Genomic DNA, 20183 nt, shown 5'->3' with positions numbered 1-20183 from the left:
GTTTCTCAATCCTCGGATTGACCCCTCTCACCAATGCAGGAGTGGAAAGAGAAGGGGTAATACGTCTCTTAACTGAGGCGAGGATGGGTATAATTTGGCTAGTGGGGGGTTTTTCCTTGATAATCCTCTCCACAAAATCGGTGTCTGGGGTGACTTCCCCAGTTTCAATTTCAAAATGAGCTGCTGCCTTCTTCAGCAGTGCATTGTAGGTGGGTTGATCATCGACAGGCGAAGGGTTCCTGACTGGTGTAGTTTCAGTAGACCTGATGACTATACTGCTACTGCCTGTGTCTGTCGACTTAGCTGGTGACTGCCAGGGATTTGGGTCGCCCTCACCTGTGTCCTCCTGGAATCCCTCCTCACCTAGGTTAGTTTCCTCGTGAAAACCTTCCTCTTCTTGTTGGGCTTCAACATAGGTGAACTCATCTTCCTCCTGGAAGAAGGTGTCTTCCTCAGTGGGATTGTAAGAGTATATGTCCTCCTGAATGGGGTTATAAAACTTCTGGTATTTAGCCCTTGGACTCTCCAGGGGTGCCTCCCTTGGTCTCTTGGGTGCCCTGTCTTCTGGGATGGACATGAACCGGTCTAGTTTATCCATACAGGTCTGGAACCTTTCAAAGGTCCATTGAGGTCGGCCAGGACGGTCTGGGAATGAAAAAGGAGTTTCTTCCTCCTGTAGTTGTCTGGTTCCGTCCCATAACTTCGAAGAAAGTGAGCCTTCGCCTTCTGAGTAGCCTTCTCGCTGGCTAGGGCCTTCTGTCGGCATCGGGTACTGGCCTGATCTGTTTTCCAGCGCTTTCGGCGTATCTTTGGCCTTGTGCGCGGTTTTCGGCATCTCACTCGCCGTACGTTTCTGGCCGTCCTTCGATGCTATGCGCGCGAGGCTTTCGGCGATCATTCTCTCTTCCGAGGGATCGGTCGCCGTCGCGCTATGTAACGTCGAGCCTTTGCTCGTCGAGTCCTTGCTCGTCGAGTCCTTGTTGGCAACGTGAGCGCTCTTACGATGCACGTCGCCTGAGGTTTTGGGGTTAGCGCCCTTATTTTTGGAATGCCCTGTCGCGGAGGCGATGGCGGGGAGGGCTGACGACCCTTACGGTCGGCGGAAGATGCCGGTGGGCCCGGCGTCCCCATTGGCGCTATGGCTGCCTTAGTCTTTGACGAATGCGTGCGGGGGGTATGTGCTTTGGTGTTTTTCCGTGTGCGTCCTTGTCGCCGGGCTGTTCATCCCCATAAGCTGGGCGTGAGCCGGGCTTGTCGGGGCCGGGGACGGACGATGAGGAGCGTGAACGCTCCTTTGAGAGGTCTACAACCTCCGTTACGGGGGCCGTGTAGTCCCTGTCCTCGTCACACTCGGCGGCGGCGGCAGGCGAGGAGTCAGGCCTAGACATGGCGTAGGCTGCCCACCTTTTGACCCTGCGGTCTTTTAGAGTTTTGGGCTTTAGTAATTTACAGGCCGCACAGCCGTCCTCCTGGTGATCGAGGGGTAAGCAACGGTTGCACCGTTTGTGCTTATCCTTCCAGGTATATTTACCCTTGCAAAGCGGGCAAAACCTAAATGGCGTCCTCTCCATAGCTGAGGGCAAGAAGTGTGACTACGACCTCGAAAGAGAGGGAGGGGAAAGAGAAAGGCATTCTTAAAGAGAAGAAAGAAAGACCACAAAACCCCACTCTCCCTACTGTGTATGGCTGGCGAGGCCACGCCACGTGTTCGGCAGCGCCGAAGGATCCCCTCTGCTCATCCTTCCGTCAAAGATCTTGCTCGGCGGAGAAACGCTCTGCGTCGAGGGGGGGGGGGTCTATGTTATTGATATTAATGACAAACGACCAAAGGTCGAAGAAACTATTTTGCAATGTCTCTCTAGGCGCTCCGCATAAAGGCGACCAGTAGCTGGGCAGAAAAAAACAATCTGAGGGACCTCGACGCGTGAGGGATTGTGAGTACAACACACGTCACTATAGGGATAGTTTTACAGACACGCCTTGTCAACGTCCCCTTTTCGACTACGAAAAACAAAATGCAATACTCCGCAGTGACCACTGGATGTCGGACCTATGCACAGCATGTGATTCTAAGCAGATTAACAAACATCAGAAATATATATATATCTATGAACACAATGAGAGCACACAGTAGGTCAGCCTCATCAAGGCTTTAAAATATCACCTGTGGCACTCATGATGGAGGCTGCTTTAAAATTCATCAAATACCTAGACATCATTTTTGGGGGAAATGTGGTTAGCTGACATTAGGACTACTCAAGTAAACCTCCAACCTACCAACTCATCGAGAAGAGCTTGTTTATTCTTCTTTTTCAGAATCTGTTGCATCTGTTCCTCTCTTTGGATCATCACTCTTCTTTGCACATTAGCGTTACGTTCCTCTTCCAAGGCTTCTTCCAACACTTCTTGCTCACGAGTCTAATGAAAGGTGAACACAAGATATAGGAATAAGCTTCAGATACAGTGCATTGAGCATCACCTGCAATTACATTTGTTTCATCAGCAATGAAAGAGATGTTCCCATCGTAAATTTAAGAGCTTAAACTGGGAAACGTTTGTTGGGCATGTGAGTATCCACTTTCAAATGATTTCCCAAACAGTAAACCAGTCAATAATAAAGGGACATAAACAAAAGTTACCCATGATACTAATATTTTCTTTGCCGAATTTAACACTAGGCAATAAATAACAGGCTGTTGTTATTGGGGAGGTAATTGGGGATTAGTCTAATCACGAGGAGGGGAGGAAACCATGAATTGCCATTAGTTAAATACGAGACAGGGAGTACATTGGAGAGAGGAGGACAACATTTTCAAAGTGCAATTAGTCATATTCACTGGCTTTAGAACTGCTTTCTATTATCAAAGTTTTGTTACAATGTTTAAAGTGAAATTAAAATATAGAAAGTCATAATTTTCTACAAAAAGGAAGGAAAATCTGCCCAGCTAGAGATACAATACAATACCTACTACTTGAGTTAGAAATTTAATTAGGGTGTGTGACTAGAATAGCTATTCATTTTAGGTACTTATAAGGGTCAGGATCTTGTTCGGTATGGGCCAAGGAAGATTGCTGCTAAGGATACTGTGATGAACCCGGTGGAGGCATCAATGATTTCCCGGCGGCAACCTCTTCCAATGTGGCCAAGGGACGGCAGCCGCTACCTGATCCTGACCCTGGGGGTGGCATTATGAGGAAGGATCACATGGGAGGAGACAACCTCCGGGGAGATGTCATGGCTTCATCCAGTGAGACATGGATTCCCCTTTTTGCTTTATAAATGGCCCTCCCATACCCAATACCCTCATGGCCTATTGTCATTCATCCACTCATTCTCCTCTAGAGAATAGGTTTGGGCAAATGGTTTTCCCTAGTTCCAATTTTCCGCCTTTGGTCTACTTTGTGAAACCTTTGAAGATACTTATTCAAGTTGTCGGAATCTGTTTGTAACAATGGACTTCATGTCCCAGAATTCTCAAAATACTGGGACGAAGAAGATCAAAGAATTCAGATTGAAGGAGGCCACAAGTCAAGCGAGTGCTCTAGTGTTCGCTCGCATGCACCCGAGCCCAGGATGTTCAAAAGGCAGAGGCAGAGAGACTGCAATGTCTGCTGCTGGCCGGAGAGAGCTGAACCTCGCAACAAGAACCGAGAAGGAGAAAGGCTGGAGCCGGCATGATGGAACCAGGAGGCTTGCCTATGAAACAAGAGGAAGCTGCTGCACGGGGACACGCTTCAGGAACGCCAAGACTGGTGAGGGCCTCCTGGGCGTTTACAGGCATCCAACAGCAGCACTTCACTTACCCGTGCCAAGTAGGAAGCAGACCAGACTCATGGAAGCCACAAGAGACAGAAGGAAGAAGCAGAAGCGGTTGCAACAAGGAAATTAGCAGAAAGCCTTTACCCTGACAGCAGGAGAATCCAGGAATGCTGTGCAGAGCCGGTGAGTCCACCCAAAAACGGTGGGGACCCCAGGTCGTATCAGCGGCCATGCCAAATGCAGAATAATTGTACGCAACATAACATCGAGAGAGACAGAGAGAGAAAGGGAAAAGAACCACAAACTAAACTGAATATATGAACGGGTGCAATGCAAGAAAATAGAAAACACGAGTAAGATAATACATCAAGAGGATACATTATCCAACGCAGTTGATACGCAATTCTGGAGAAGGGCGAAGGCCCATGATTACAAGTGAGTGAGAATAAGAAGCCCTGATAGGAGAGTATACCAGGCCATAACAAAAAGTGTACAAGATCCAAATAAGTCCTGAGAGGTAAAAGCAGGACTAGACAAGTGATTGTTCTAACCAAAAGAAGATAAACCACTGTGGTAGAAAGTGTAGGGGAGGCATTGTATCACAAGCAGAGACTGACACAATGGGTACAGTTTGTAAAACCTTTATTTAAATGGGTGGGATTGGAAAAACTCCTATTCTGCCCTAGAACTAAGATGGGCGTAGTCTCGACCATCAAATAATAAATAACGCAGTCCTAATTGAGTCTGTCAAATCAAAATGACCTATGCTAACAAAAAGCTAGTGCCTGCCCCATCTCTTGTACAAACAGTGTGAAAAGGAAAAAGGTCTACAAAAGGAAAAAAATCATTGTTCCAATTATAATGTGGCTGAACCAGCTCTCCTCCCCACATTAGGCCTCACGGAGTAAGGCGATCCTTGTAGGCAGGATGACACTCTCGCTCTGTTTTCAACACAATATATATAGTTTAAAAAGCCGCAGATCGAGGCCCGCCTGGCCTTCAACGCTAGAGACTATCTCTTTCTTCCAAAATAATGTCTTATCTAAAACGTTCCCAAAAGATGCCCTTCTGCCGTGCTCAGACCCTTTCACCACACAGTTTTTAGATCCTCCTCTGTCGGGCTCAGACCTCCTACGATAAAGTTCAACACAAGTTGCAGGGGAGGGGGGGGGGGGCTCCCTTCCCCAAGCTTATTTCACTTCGGGTCTCCCTCGGCTGGGCTTGGACAATTCACAATAACTTTCAACACAAACTCCGGGTCTACCTCTGTCGGGCTCAAACCCCTTTCGAATGTCGAAGACTTTCAAATGTGCTTGGCTTAGTTCACCGTCTTACTCTTCCCTTCTCTAGGAATTAATCTTCTTCCTTAAACTTTTTATGTTCAGTTGCGTTCTTGCTTTTAAATAAAGTACCTTTCACTGAGAATTTCGAGTGGGTTACTTTCTTTCACCGGACCACTCCGTTACTTAGTATTGCTGATTTCCAGGCTGGTCTTTTACATCAAAGTTCATTCACAGGTTTGTCTTTCTTTGCGTCTCCTCCACACGCGTGCAGCATTCACTTTAACACACACGTCTCTTAGTTTGCTTGCCAACTCACTGGCTGTGTGCGCTTCTTTCTTGTTCGGCGTTTTCTGATTTCCGAGTCAAGGTTAGCACCACAGGTTCGACCTAGCCGCCCCAACTCTGCCGTTCACCTGGGAGCCTCGCTGGCACCCTTGAAACACAATACAATCTTCACTTGTGGGATCTGGCCTTCTCCACGCGCCTTTTGCAGCCTTTCAGAGACAACGACCTCCAATAGAGAAGTCTTGGGGATTTCGGCTTGCTGCTCTCGTCCCTTGTCTGTTGCTCTGCTCCAGTAGACGTGCCTTTGTCCCGTAAGTTCTGCTCATTCTCGTGCTCCGTCTTGCTCAGTGTGGGTCTTTAGGTGTTGCCTTTTATCCATGTGAGGAGAGCTAATTGTTATCAGGTGTGCGCACTTTAAGTCAAGTCCCTGACTTTGCCTGACCAGATTAACGGGACATGTCCAGTACGATGTATGGGAGTTAAGTTTGTTGCTCTCGTCACCCTCTCCTCTGTCCAGTGTATTTGTCAAAAAGAGGGGGGGAGTTGGGCTCTCAGAGTATCCTAAAAAATAGGATGCAGTAAATGAACAAAAAAGGGGGGAGGGGGGATACTGCACCCTTGGCGGCCGAACCCCCTCCTCCTGAAAGGCCCCTCACCCAGGTTATCCTCCCGCACTGGTCCACCCCCACGGTCTAGATCCAAAGGAAATGGCCGTGCCCTAGCCACCTGAGAGAGAGATCTCTGAGGACTAGCGGGTGAGACACCCTCTGGTTTCTCTGGTTTCTCACAAATGTTATACCAGAAACTTTGAAAGAGACAGTTACAAGGTCAAGTTTGTTTGCAAAGGTGACTGTTGGCCAAGAAAGGCTGAGAGAACTGTTCTTTGTAAAACACTCAAGAAAAAGGTAGAATCCACCCTCTGGAATAAGGATCATTGTCTTGAAGAACCTTTGTGATGGCGGCATTTATTTTTTCTTTATCTACACTTTTTACCAACCAGCCATGGTTAAAGACATTTCCCCTTCTATACTGTGTCTATGTTGTATGAAAATCAAAACTGTTTATATGATAACCAATTCCTTTTCAGATATCTGCAAGAATGTACGTACCAAAATCCTATTCTCACCCCCCCCCTTATACAGGAAACTGTGCCAATCTGTTTTCCTCACCACACTTCTGTGCTTTTCAAAAAATAGACCCTCCATGGATGATCCTTGCTCTAAAGGTTTTTCAAATGTGGCTTCCTTTCAAGTGCTCCCTTTCCTAATCCGTTACTAAGCACGCAGAATATGTTAATGGAATAGTTCGTTTTCATCAAGGCTAGGCAGTGCACTCTGAGAAAGATGTAAATAGATTTTCCTTAAAATTGCTTCACATTTGGAAAAAGCCTCGAGACATCAAGCTGCTGAAGTCCCTACTTTTTTCTTTGCCAGAGTAGATTCTAGCTTATATGAAATGGGAACCTGCACAGATATATTTGTGGAGAGTCCATTAATCATTAAGTCATCATGCTATATTAAAAATGCTACCTTAGCAGTTAGGCTTTTGTGATGCACAGGGTTATTGTTCTTTGGAATCCAGTTTACCCTTTGTCACGCCTCTGTGACGAATCCTACAGATTCCTCACCAATTCCCTGCCTACAGTCTCCTCCCAGGTGGCCAGGGAAGGGCAGGCAGACGCTTTCTGATCCTAAACTTGGGGGGGTGGTGGTCTGCGGCAGGATCACGTGGGAGGAGAAAAGGTCCAAAGAAATGAGAGATCTCTGTGGAATAAGACAGTATTTGTCCTCCTCTAGGGAGGGTAACTCCACAATGCCAAAATATGTAATAGCTTGTGGCAAAATTCCCCTTGCTATTCCACAAGATCCGCCTGCAGATAAGAGGTGAAAACAATTATACACCTGCTTACAAAAATCTCCAAACTTGGAAAGCTGAAGGCCCTAAGATGGCCAAAGGTACAGTGAACGGACGTCTAGGAATAATAGCTTAAAGGAATTGCCTGGCCCTTGTCAATCAAGTGTGGAAGTGGGAGGCAAGTCACAATGGGGGAGGCTGTGAAGGAGACCCCAGACAGGGCCACAGTCTTGGACCAGGGATTCAACAGACCCAGTCGGGGTGCGTTGTGTACCCTCTGGCAATAACAGGCAGGCTGAACTGAAAAGTGGGAACACAATGAAGGCACCAAAGTCTTTGTAGAAACTAGGAACATATTTATTACAGGAAGAGGAGTAAACTCATTGCCAGCAGCATAAATTAGACACTGCACTAGCTAGGCACACACACTGGCATGTAATGTAATGTAATGTAATACAATTTATAGAGCTCGGAAACCATGGCCTGAAGACATCTGGGCGCTAGCAGAACCAGTAAGAAAGAAGAAAAACCCTAACAGAAAACAGACCCTACTGAGCTCAGAACAAAAGAGTCTTTAGTGCTCTGCAGAATCGAAGATGGTCTGCAATCTCCCTGAGAGGGCATGGCAGGGAGTTCCATAGAACTGGGGCGAGCACCGAAAAGGAGCATTCGCCAGCTTGGATTTATGGAACCGAGGGACTTCCAGCAGATTTGTTACAGAAGAGGAACGAATGAGACGCCCCGGACAATAGGGAATCAATTTAGCTTGAAGGAAAGAGGGTCCTGTCCTACATCGAAAAAAAGCACAATGAACAATAACAAAGTGTCTTGAACTTAATCCAGCTCCTAACCGGAAGCCAAGGAAGCTTGGCTAGCAAGTGCAAGGCCGAGGACCGAAATGGTGCATTACACGCCAAGCGCACAGAAGCATTTTGAAGGACTTGAAGACGGTGGATCAAAAAGTCTGGTTGGCTCAGGCAAATCCCATTGCAGTAGGCTAAGGCACCCATAATGGAGGCAGTGACTACCGATGCCCGAAACGGCAAAGGCACAAAAGGAAGTACTTTTCTAAGAACGCGACCTGCAGACTGCCGCAATCTGCCCTTCTCTAGAGCCTGTTGGCAGCAACTTCACCTGTAGGCTCTTCACCAAAAGACTAGGAGCGGGACAGGGACCAAGAGAGTCGGCCAGAAATTACAGTGCCACAGAGTGTGCGACTCAGGGGAACAGACTATCATGACCTCCGTTTTGTCACCGTTGAGGCTCAGCCAGTTCTGAGACATCCAACGGTCAATCTCAATACGGCAAGATTTGAGTTTAGCAGGTGGATCAGAAGCCAGAGCATTCAGTTTGAAAATTGAGTATCATCGGCATAGGTATAGAAACGTATGCCGCATGACTCAAATTAGCCAAAGGATGAAGATAAAGATTAAAAAGCAAAGGTGACAAGGAAGAGCCCTGAGGCACCCCACACCAAATTTGCATTGGCTGGGTATAGAAACCTAGAAGAGACAATCTGCATACGATCTTTCGGAAAAGAAGAAAACCTGGCTAGGACTGAGCCCAACAAACCTGCCTGTTCCAGCCATTGGAGGAGGATAGTATGGTCAATGGTATCGAACACAGCAGAGAGGTCAAGGAGAATCAAAACTCCAGCCTCTCCTGAGCCAGAGCCAAATCATCCAGGATCGAGATCATGACCAATTCCGTTCCCATAAGTGGCCTGAATACAGACTGGAAAGGATGCAGCCTCTCATTATTCTTCAAGACCCTACAGAGCTGAGGTATCACAATAGCTTCCACCAGCTTCATCATTGCTGGAAGTAGAGATTGGGCGATAGCTAGCAGGAGACAAAGGATCTAATGAAGGCTTCTTCAAAAATTGAACAACTATCGCATGTTCCATTGAAGCCAGGATAACCCCACTCTCGAAGGAAAGCTGGGCGCCGATCAGCATAATGTTGGGATTTAGCAGATTTAACTGCCAATTTATGTTGATTATAGAGCTCTTTTTATTCAAATGCCTCATAGGCCGTGCACCACTTATGCTCTACGACACTTCTGCTTAAGAGCTTTTATGTCCAACGTGAACCAAGGGGCAGACAGTTTTAGACATGCACCGTTCCTAAGGGGCGCCAACACGTCTGCCGTGAGAGATATAGCTGATATTAATGCTTCACACGCATCCTCTTGACACCCTAACCGAGCTGTCAGGACATTTTGCTTCAAAACAAACATCAATTGGTCAGCAGAGACTTTAGCCCTGTTGCAGCAAAGGCAATACACGTGATCTCTTAAAGCCCGTTTGCGCCCAGGCAGGGTGATCAGGAAGGGCAACAAAAAGGGATCAGACCATATCATTGGTAAAGAGCGAAAGATGGTCATAAGAGAAGGCTCAGAAAACACTAAATCCAAAGTATTTAAGTAAGCATTTATAATGCTTTCCAGATTATTTCGCAAATGAAGGTGACAATCTGCCAAATGTGAAACTAAATGAGATGCCTCCAAATTAGTGTAAACAATAGCCAGATCAGTGGTCATTTGATTGAAACAATTAATAAAAGCATTAGTCAAATGGGAGGGTGGACAATAGACCAATAGTATGTGCACACCCTTATTGCTTGAAGGCTGTATCCTGATGAGCATTAATTTGCAGGCAACACAGAAACCAAAGGGATGATGAAGCACTTTAGAGATGCCAAATGAATAAGAGCAAGGCCCCCACCTTTTCGATGATTAGGCCGATCAGCACAAAGAATTGAATATGATGGGGGAAGCAGCTGAGCAATGTCAGGACCCGAGGTGTCAAGAGAACCATGTTTCTGAAAGACGGAACAGTACTAGTTGATGCTCTATTAAATACTCATAGATCCCCTGTCGATATGCTCCAGCAGACCGGAAGTTAATGAGGAAACCGAACAGCAGCCAGTCTGAGGATAACTTATCAGATCGACTATAGGCTTCAGACTGTGCATTAGCAACCCCGATGGCTCACATAGCCAATTCAAAGGAAGGCCAGTCACTATCGGGGCCAGTTTTATCAACTCTGCCCGTGAGTAGCAAGTAACATTAATGTTACCGGACCTAAAACTAGCTGGTAAACTATTTCGGGGAGACAGCTCCAAGCACTGTGAAATGAACAAGAAAGTGTCTTGGACATATGTTGCATCTCATTCATGTTACTAGCCTTTTCTGAAGAGCTGCAAAGCCAAACTACTTACAATGTCTACTTAGTTCTTCACTATGTTCCAAAATGCTCAAATGTAAACATTTTAACATGAGACTGTATCCACACAGACTACCTCTCAACATATGATGATGGCCAATGTTACTATTTTGAGTACACAACTTACTCAACAGGGTTTTCTCACAACAGGTATCCATTTAAGGACAGAGTTGTAAAGGGACTATGATATGATGTCATCAATGTGCTCATGGTTTGCACAACAGGGGTTCAGAGTAAGGTGACCTAGCTCCAAACACCTGTTGAATTTCAGGGCTGTTGCATTAAACTCACACCTTAATCTCACTTCAACTAAAGTTTTGATCACTGAATTTTAAGGGTTTTGTTATGAGATACCTACAACCACCTAACATTCTGCAGTTTTTTCTTCTGATATCATAGATGGTGCAATGTGCAATGCATCAGTGTTTCCTTAAGTGTTGTACCTGTGGTTATTGGCTGCGGCTGTGGCTGCTGGACAATCTGTTTGTGGTATGGTGAAGAGCAAAAGGAACTCCAATGAGTATGAACGCAAGGGAGACTGACTTGAAGAGCATGAAGGGCCACGATGGGGAAGAGCATGAGGGAACATGACAGGGATATCACGAGGGGCTGTGACAAGGAAGAGTATGAGTGACTGAAATGAGGAAGAGGAAGCCCTCCTCTTATATCATTTTAATGACTTTCATGCTCATTAATTTTCCACTGAGATTTTCACGCAAATACTCGAGAGGTTTTGTTGTTCCGAGATAATAAAAAAAAAACAATTAAAAGCATCCTATCTCATGCCAGTAGAGCTTCCACTCACATTGCACAACTTAATTCTTTATCATAACGTAATTAACAATTTACTCCATTGTTTTGCATGACAAAATACCCCCCATTCAGAAATATCTGACTAAAGTTTCAAGACAAAATGCTTTACTTTAATGCCTTGCAGTCACGTTTGGCCAAGAAGGGGTCAAGGTTTTCTCTGGAACAAAGGAGGAATGGCACTCAGACCAGACCTCTGAGATCACCACCACCGCCTGGTATTATGGACAGAGAAAGAATGTTGCCCTCCTAGACACAAGATCTGGATGGTGCCATTATACAATGAGGAAGAGGAACCATCTCAGGAGCTGCACAGGAGAGAGAAGGCAGAGTTAAGACGAGGGAATCCACCTTCTACCTGGTACAGCTTCTTCAGAGTAGCCCACTCAATGTTCCCAATACCTGTGGGTGTGATTCAGAGAGCTGGTGCTCCTGTCTCTTAACTCTGGAACTAGTAAGGAGGGTACAGTTGGAGGTCAAGGTACCTCTCTGTTGGTGACCAGTTACATCACAGGTGGTCATCAATTATTATATTTTTCCTCACCAGAATATGGGTTAAGAGGGGTTGTGGTGGCTAAATACCTAGGCTGGTCACACCACATGGCATCAGTTCTTTAGCAGTGGACAGAAAAAGAGCGTTTGGGTTGACTCATGGGAAAGGCGGCTCAAAGTTCGGGGCATCAGCAAATCTGATATTGCTGGAGAATGGCAGTCTTGCCTTGTGGGTTGTGAGATACCACGAGCAACTCTCAGTCTTTTAGCCGGCACGTCAGGGTATTGGGGGTTGCTAACTTGTTGAGAGTTGTGTGCTGACGGGAACCCGGAAGCACGGTCAGACTTGTCATTTCACTGCATGAAGATTTTCTGCTGCGGCTCCATTGCAATATGCATTCCATGTTTTAACCCTAGGGACTGTATCTGGAGGCCCGGCGTGGCAACCATCTTCATCTACTTAGCAAGTGGGACTGCTTTTACGGATACATTGGAAAGACTGAAATGTATTTATCTTTTCAGGTTGATACAAACTCAAAACTTTCACAAAAGCTACGTTTATCTTCCCCATGGTTTTCCTGGTCTAAATTTTATGATATGATATGGCATTTGTAACGCGCCTATACACAAGTGTTATCCCCTCAGCCCTCAACTAAATATCATTTTAAGCACATTTCAATTTTCCACACTCTAGAGCCAACTGCTGCAATGCATCATGGGAATTAGCTAAAAGATTTTGGTTCCAGGGGCACCTGATTAAATTTGAAAACATTACTGGACAGATTTGGCCAAGTTTGTGTGATGTCCTTATTGATGGCACAAATATCTCTGACACCTCTCAAAGCGATCTGGTCGCAGTCACAATACCATTGGGGATTTCAGTGCAAACAAGGCATGTACACATCAAGTGCATCACCCAAGACGCAATGCTGAAACAATTACTGAGATCGTTTACCGGCACATGTGGAAAATCAAATCCACTGCTCCTATATTGCCCAGTCACTCCAGTACAGTTGAGTCACCCTTCAGTCTACTCATCCACTATTTCCAGGATCCCCGAACCGCATACTCAACATAGACTCCCTTTCAAGCATGGACGCACCTCTTCAACCCATATTCCACCAATCCAATACAATAAAACAGCCTGACAGCTGCCCACCAACATCTCTTGCCTTAGCTGAACATATATTAGGATTAAAGCACATTCTCAAGTAGGTGAAATTATCAGGATAAAGTGGGCTGCTGACTGTAGAAAGAATCCTTGCATCTCGATCACCAGACTGCATGCCACACATCCCTGTTTTCATATGATTTGATATACATGGATGTTCAATATGAAAGCATGATTGAACACAGTAGTGATATCCTACAATGTGACTTTCACAGTACTCTTAATTTCCTAAGAGAATAAGGCTTTGCTGAGAGACATCGGTCACCGGAAAAAATGCTCCCCATTCCCATTTGAGCCCCAGAGGGCTCAAAAGGGAATGGGGAAGTTTGATGCACCGGCACCATTCAGAATGGTGCCGGTGCATCTGACATGCTCTGCTCGTGGGTGCCGGCCGGGTTGGCCAGAACTCGTAGTTTGCTGGTCCAGTAACAACGGTACCGGCAAGATTACCGGTACCGTTGTTACCGGACCGGCAAACTTATAATGAGTCCCAGTCTCGATAAACTTGTACTATTCAACTTCTATTTTGACGAAGAACATGTTACAGTGGGATTCTGAAAACAGAGCTAGTAGGGCTAGCAAATGCACCATCAATGCCAACGGGTAATGCCCGACTGTGCTATTTGCGCTCTCTCTCTGAAGGGTAATAATGACACATAATTTAATTTGTAGTGTGCATGGTTACCAAAGGATGCTTCAGAGCTCAGAGGGGGGTGGGGGGGGTGATACACAGATTTAGCACCATAGGAATGAATGTCTCTGGAAATTCCTGCACAATCCAAACTGTGTGGAAGCTAATGCACATTTTATGAAGAATCTATATATCAATTCTTTTGATTTTTCCAAAAAATTTGCAACACATTTGCAAATTTCGCATAAAAAGGAAACAATATATTTAATTGCTTAGATTATATTTCCCAGAAATAGAGCATATGATTTTCAATGAAATTATTCCATGATTTTGGGGGTCTTTCTGTCTTTTTAGTATGATAGAAGTGCTTTTTTGCTTAAATGATTCTTTGTATATCAGATCCTCCAAATGCTCACATATGGTGCATAGATCAATGTTTCCTAATCAATTTTCTTAATGGTAAATAGTTCATTAATCAATAATTCATAGTTTAAGTCCTCCAGTCCTAAAATGAATGTGCTTTTTGTAGGTCTGGCAAAATGGCTATATTGGATAAAATACAAATTATGTCTCCTTGTTGCGCCGAACAACAATTCTCTTTGATCTTGCCACTACACTTGAACTTTTTGAATCAAATCTTCCTTTTACTGCCTACTTGCCTCTTTTTGTTGGATAGTTGCTGTATCCGGATTTTCGGAATTTTTTGAATTCTTTTTGCTGTTGTTAATGGTTGGTTGTATTGTTTGAAACTCTTTCTGGATCGACATAGTTCTTCTAAAAAAGGGCATGCTTTTTCAGCTTACGGTGATATTGGTAAATTATTTCTAACTGATGGATTGTCAATATCATTTTTGCTTTTTTTACTTGTGGAGGTTATGTCTACAATATCAGTATTTGAGATATTAGTAAACATTATTTTTCTCAGTTTGTAGCAGATTTGTGATTGTTTCTCTTTTGAAATATGAGTGTTCTCCCTCTCCTATAAAGTTGTTCATCTATTCTGAATTTCCTTTGTTTTATAGCTTTGAATTCTGTTGTAAAGCCATTTAATATTTTGTCTACAATTTTATAATTTGTAAATGTTTCTTCTGGAACATTGATTCCCTCGAATTAAATTAATTTCTTCAATGTTAGTATTTGTGATTTTGGATTGATTTATAATTCATCCCATCATTTCATTTGATCTGGCGACCAGAAGTTGTTCCCATTCATTAAGTGCTGTTCTATCTTCTTCCTTATATGAAGGAAAGATAAATATTCTAAGACCTCTCGGAATTCTGCCTACTTCTAATTATTTCTTTAGAGTTTTAATTTCCCACCATTTTGCCAATTCCTATTTGGATAAGCTTCCTAGGGTGTCCATGATCCCATATAGACTTATATTGATTCAAACCTATTCATCCTACGGATTAGCTATAGAAATGGTAAAACACGTGTAGAGGATTTAAAGAGAAGTTTTGGTTAATTATCACACAAAAATAAAGACTTGAACAGAAAGTTTGATTAATGAAATACCCGAAAAATTGCAAATGAGATTGATCAATTATATATTACCAACAATTAAAAATGTTGATTTTATTCAAAATATGAGACAACTTGATAAATGAAATACCATAAAAATGAAATTGAACATTAAACACATAATTGAGGATTTGATCAGTGAAACTTATATTAATCAAGCAACAAACATTTTACGACCTAAGCACTGAACCGAAAAGTTATTTATTATTGAAATATTTTACAATCAAGTAACATTGAATTCTGGAACTATGAGTTGTTGATTAATTAACTATTTCACAATGAAGAGAACTGATTAAGAAACATTGATCTATGCACTCATTATTTAAGCAAAAAAATTATTTATTAAACTGATCAACAGAAAGACCCTAAAAAAAATTACGGAATGATTTAATTGAAAATTACGTGACATCTTGCCCGGTGCTCGGAGGAGGTGTGCTCTTTCTACGACTCATATGGTCTGGGCATATTACAACTGAAGGGTACGTGGAATATGAATGGCCCTGCTTTTATGTGTAAAAATGGTACGCAGGAATCGTGTATCGATATCTTTGTCACAGATGGTCTGAGGAAGTACATTTCTTGTTATATCCCAATGGTGACAGTGTTCAGCGGCCATGTTATCTCAAAGTGTCAGATAATAAGTAAGCAACCTAGCAAGCTTGCCATATTGTCAGTAATTGCTATCACTGGTAGCAAGAATTGATTGAGATACTCTTTCCCCTAAAATCGTAAGATTTAATGATCCGATGCTTGCTGAACTACCGTTTGATGGAGTAACTTTCCACAAAGGGTTAAGTGGAGGGTGCTGTGAAGGCATCAAGGAGCAGGTACAGACAACAGGATCAAGTTACGTCTTCAAAGTTTTATTAACTTAAAATGCAGGTTGCAGTAAGGCCTAACTTGCCCTATGCTACGGTGGGATTTCCCTACCTAAAGATAACTAAGGATAGTCTGTGTCTGGAAGTCCATAGCAAATGTCTGTCTGTGTCCAAAACCCATACTTACCCTCACGTCTAACTGCATACAATGTGCAGGGATGTCAGCATCAAAATAAATACTGTTCAAAGTAAAGTTCTGAGCTTCTTCAAGCACTTGGCTCGTAATCATCATCCTCTTCTACAAATTTAAAAGAGTTATGTTATGTTAATGCTATTTGTAGCGCGCACATTCACTGTAAGGCATCTTGGCGTGAGAATGGGTCAGGTACAGGTCAATTCACTCTTTAGGGAAAAAGTAAGGTTTTTAGAAAGCACCTAAATTGAAGATGGTTCCCCATTGCCCTGAGTTCAGGACAAAGACCTTTCCAAAGCTTGGGAGCTGCAAACGAAAAAAGCTTGTCCGCCAACCTGAGGGGAGTTGAATCATGGGAATCGCTACAAAATTGACGGTGCCAGAACAGAGCAGGCATCCAGGGGTATAGTGGCAGAATTTGTCTCTAAGGTATTCAGCTCTTTGACCATATTAGGCCGGTTGAACTAAACAGAGAGATGTCAAGTTCGCAAGGTATAGGGATTCCCTTCCCCATGAGTTCAGTTCTTCCAGCGTTTCAAAACAATTCCTTGGGACACTTCCCAGATTTTATGCTATTTGTGGTTTTCACAAGTTCCCATAAGCAGTTCACTTTCTAACTTCAAAAGTTACATCAGAGTTTGTTGTACTATAAAACACAATCTTTTTCATGGGTGTTTTCAGGGCCTTTCTACACAGGGGTGCACTCGGTCTAGGCGCAGTTGTCGAACCACACGGTCTACCCATTACAAATCATGCAACCGGTCCCCCTTCCTTACTGCTTTCCCATTACATTAGGTCACTGTGTCAGCTTGACAGTGCTCTGTGATTTCTCCACCTGTATTCACACACTGCACAGTGGTTTGCTGAATCACAATGCACTTGTTACACTTTCTCTGAACGCCTTTGGCTCTTGCCAATGCGTATTTATAACATGCGGTTCCTTTAATTCTCTTTTTGTCTTTTGCCCATGAATTTTTTCCCATATTGCAGTTCACTGTTTTTAGGCAGATTCCCGAACTTTCTTTCACCCAGTTTAATGTTTAAGATTGCTCAACACTTGCTTTCACTCGGTTCGGTATTTAAAAATGTTTCCAATTGCTTTCACTTTGTTCGGCATTCACAAATGCTCATATTTACTTTCATTTCACTCTGCATTGATATGCGTTACATATCTGCCTGCCAACCCTGTGTTTTCTCCGTCTGGATTCAGTCACTGATTGGAGCCGCCACAGATTTTCTCCTTCCAATGCAGTACCTTGTCTCTGCTCCCAGCTCTCTTTGGCTTTGTGCACCCGGCGATGCTCCTCCTGCAGCTCGAAACTTGCTGGACCACTTCGCTCGGTCACGCTGGTCTCTTTCCTTTGGTCTACCACCAACCTTCTCAGCTTCCCGCTGCATAAACTCTTCATTCTTTTCCGGGTCTCGAGCGCTCCGTTGGCCACACCGCTGCTGCCTACACCCAGCTTCTTCCACAGCTTCCTCTGCCTGCATGGCTCACTCTGCCGCCACAGCTGCCTTCACTTACCAAAGGAGGTTGGGTTGTTAAAGTTCCTGCCACCATGATTAATCCAGGAAAGACGACACCACTCACCATTAGAACGGCAGTCCTGCTTTAATCGTGCTGTCCTCCTGTCCGTCCCAGTACATTATGGAGGTTGATATGTGTCTGCATTAACAAAGTGAGGATGCATCCTCCTAGTTGGTATCTTCCTCGTCCCAGTGAGGAGCTGGTGTTTCAAGGGGAAAGCTCGGAGCAAAGAACAGGGAAAAGGCTGACAATAGCCTACAAAGGCCTGAGGGATAGAGGGTTCATTATGAAAAGGAAATAGGGACACCTGCTCACCCTACTGCCCAAGTCTCCTCCATGCAGGTGACCCTCCCTCGCATATCCACCCCCAGGGTCGGGATCCAAGAGTAATGGCCTTTCCCTGGGCACCCGAGAGGAGTATACAGGGGGAAAAGAAGTGAGGACTCCTGCAGGTTCCTCACAGTATACACTGCGGTTGGAGGTTGTCAAGTTAATCAATCGTCTTACCCTCAGCCTTAAAAATATAGAAAATGACTTATTATAGTGCTTTTAAAGGTGGAGCTATTTACAATGATGCTATTGTACCATGGAAAGGGAGGATGGGGCGGTTTTGAGATCCGTAAAAATGTGTTTTTTTGTTCCTGTACAGAAAAATCAAGCAACAGGGATGACTAAAACCAAATAAAAAAAACAAACTGGAAGCATAAAATGTCAGCAAATTGTTAATTTGCAAATTATGTATGTGCACTCAGAAATCGCAATAGCGCAAAGTTCTGGCATATGGTTAATTTACACATTAAGGGCTAAGAATATTGCAAAATTAACTGTATAGCAGAAAGGACTTGGATTGAGCATGTTTAGCAGCTTTATTTCAAGGATTACGTGTTTTTGCCATCTGAATCCTCGTGATGCAATTGAAGTCCAGCATAATGCACTTTAAATATTATATTACATATGAAATCTTTAGGGGCACCTGGCTTTGTTGGGCTCCCTAATGTGATCTTTAATTCTACAGAACAATCATTTTGTTACAGGACATGTTATGTTATTTGGCATATATATAGCGCTCTATATATCATTGGTATGACCTCAAAGCACTTGTGGGTTGAACGCCCTCGGGGACCGCAGTCCAGGTCAGTCGAGAGAGTAGAGTATTATATGGTGATTGGGTGCACTCAACATGTGAGCAGCTGATGCGATTGCCTGATGGTAGTTGCATCCTAACATTAGGTCTTGTGGTATTGAGAGATCAGTTAAATGTGTGCAGTCTGGTGGTCGGACAACCAAGACTGCATTCTGGCGGTATTAGACCTGTGCAGGACGCTTATGTGAGCAGCTAGGCTGATTTTTTTGTGGGGAATAGCTGCGTTCTAGCAGGGTGTTGAGGTGTTCTTGGAGTATTGTTCATATGTGAGCAGCTAGGCCGAATTGATCGAGGGGTGTAGCTGCGCTCTATTCTATGTTGGTGTAGAGAGTGAGCATAGTGATAGGAGAGTTGAGTGGATGTTTTTTTTTTTTCTTACCAACCCATTGTTCCGGGTTACATTCACACATTTTACGATAGCTGCACTCAGAGGGAGATGGCACAGGTGGCAGCTAGGCATGCACAGTACTCGCATTGACATAGAAGTACTGATCCATGGTGTTGTGGGGTTTCTGATGCCCTAGATGGTCATTATTCAGGTTTACGGAAAGAGGCAGGTTTTTAGAGCTTTGCAGAAGGCCATGTAGTCTTGGGTGTGTCGAATGTGGGGTGGGGGACAGTTCCACAGTGTAGGGGCCAAGGTTGAGAAGGCGGATTCACCAATCCTGGCTGAATTGGAGGTTGGAATCCCAAGTAACAAGGCAATACTTGATGGTAGGGTGCGTGATGGGAGGTAGCGTTTAATCTTCTCTTGTAGGTAAGTTGGGCCTGTCTTGTGCACTGCGCGATAGGTAATGCATAGGGTTTTTAAGGAGGTCCTTTGTCCTACGGGGAGCCAGTGAAGGGTGCGGGATGCAGGGTGCGGGGGAGATGTGGTCTCTGTGTCCCAGGGAGAGAAGGAGTTTGGTGGCCACCTTTTGGGTTCTTTGGAGTTTAAGTTGGTATGCCAGTGCTCCCAGTTATAAGGAGTTGGCATAGTTCAGTCTCGACATAACAATGGACATGACAGCGGCGAGTGTTAGGCAAGATTGTATGTAGTAACCCTGTGGGAGACTACACCAGCCTTGTCCTCTTGGGATTGGGTGCCCCACCTATAGGTATAGGTCTGTACTACACAAGTTGGTAGACTGACTAAGCCGCCCGTCTTATCTCAAGGGGGGTAAATGTGAGCTGTAGAGATGTAACACTGAGCTTCACAATGGCAAGTATCTAAATAACATTTCTACGCAAGGTTTTCAAGTAAAATAATTATTTAACTGTCAATTTTAAATAAGCCTTCTTTAGAAAGGACAATATGCAAGAATAAAAATACACTTCACAACACTTCCTCAGATTTAAGATGAACAAGTAGATACCCTTTTGGGATGTCACACACACACACTTCCTCCACCCTGAGGTGACTTCAATTACGAGGATACTGTGGACATAAAAATATAACTATTTTTAAAAAAAGAATATTTTATTTTC

The 20183-nt window shown here is 44.1% G+C and overlaps 1 protein-coding gene across 1 annotated transcript in view; it reads right to left on the bottom strand.

The window, feature by feature from the left end:
- The window catches only part of MNAT1 (MNAT1 component of CDK activating kinase), a 1123271-nt gene that overhangs the window by 607398 nt on the left and 495690 nt on the right, over nucleotides 1-20183 (bottom strand). Inside the window, exon 5 of the mRNA XM_069638923.1 lies at nucleotides 2278-2418. Within this exon, the coding sequence (XP_069495024.1) occupies nucleotides 2278-2418 (141 nt within the window). The remainder of the gene's footprint in view (nucleotides 1-2277; nucleotides 2419-20183) is intronic.

The sequence above is a fragment of the Ambystoma mexicanum genome, chromosome 14 (assembly GCF_040938575.1).
Source record: "Ambystoma mexicanum isolate Mex_15411 chromosome 14, UKY_AmexF1_1, whole genome shotgun sequence".
In the NCBI taxonomy this organism is placed as follows: Eukaryota; Metazoa; Chordata; class Amphibia; order Caudata; family Ambystomatidae; genus Ambystoma; species Ambystoma mexicanum.
This window is presented reverse-complemented; position numbering and strand designations above follow the sequence as displayed.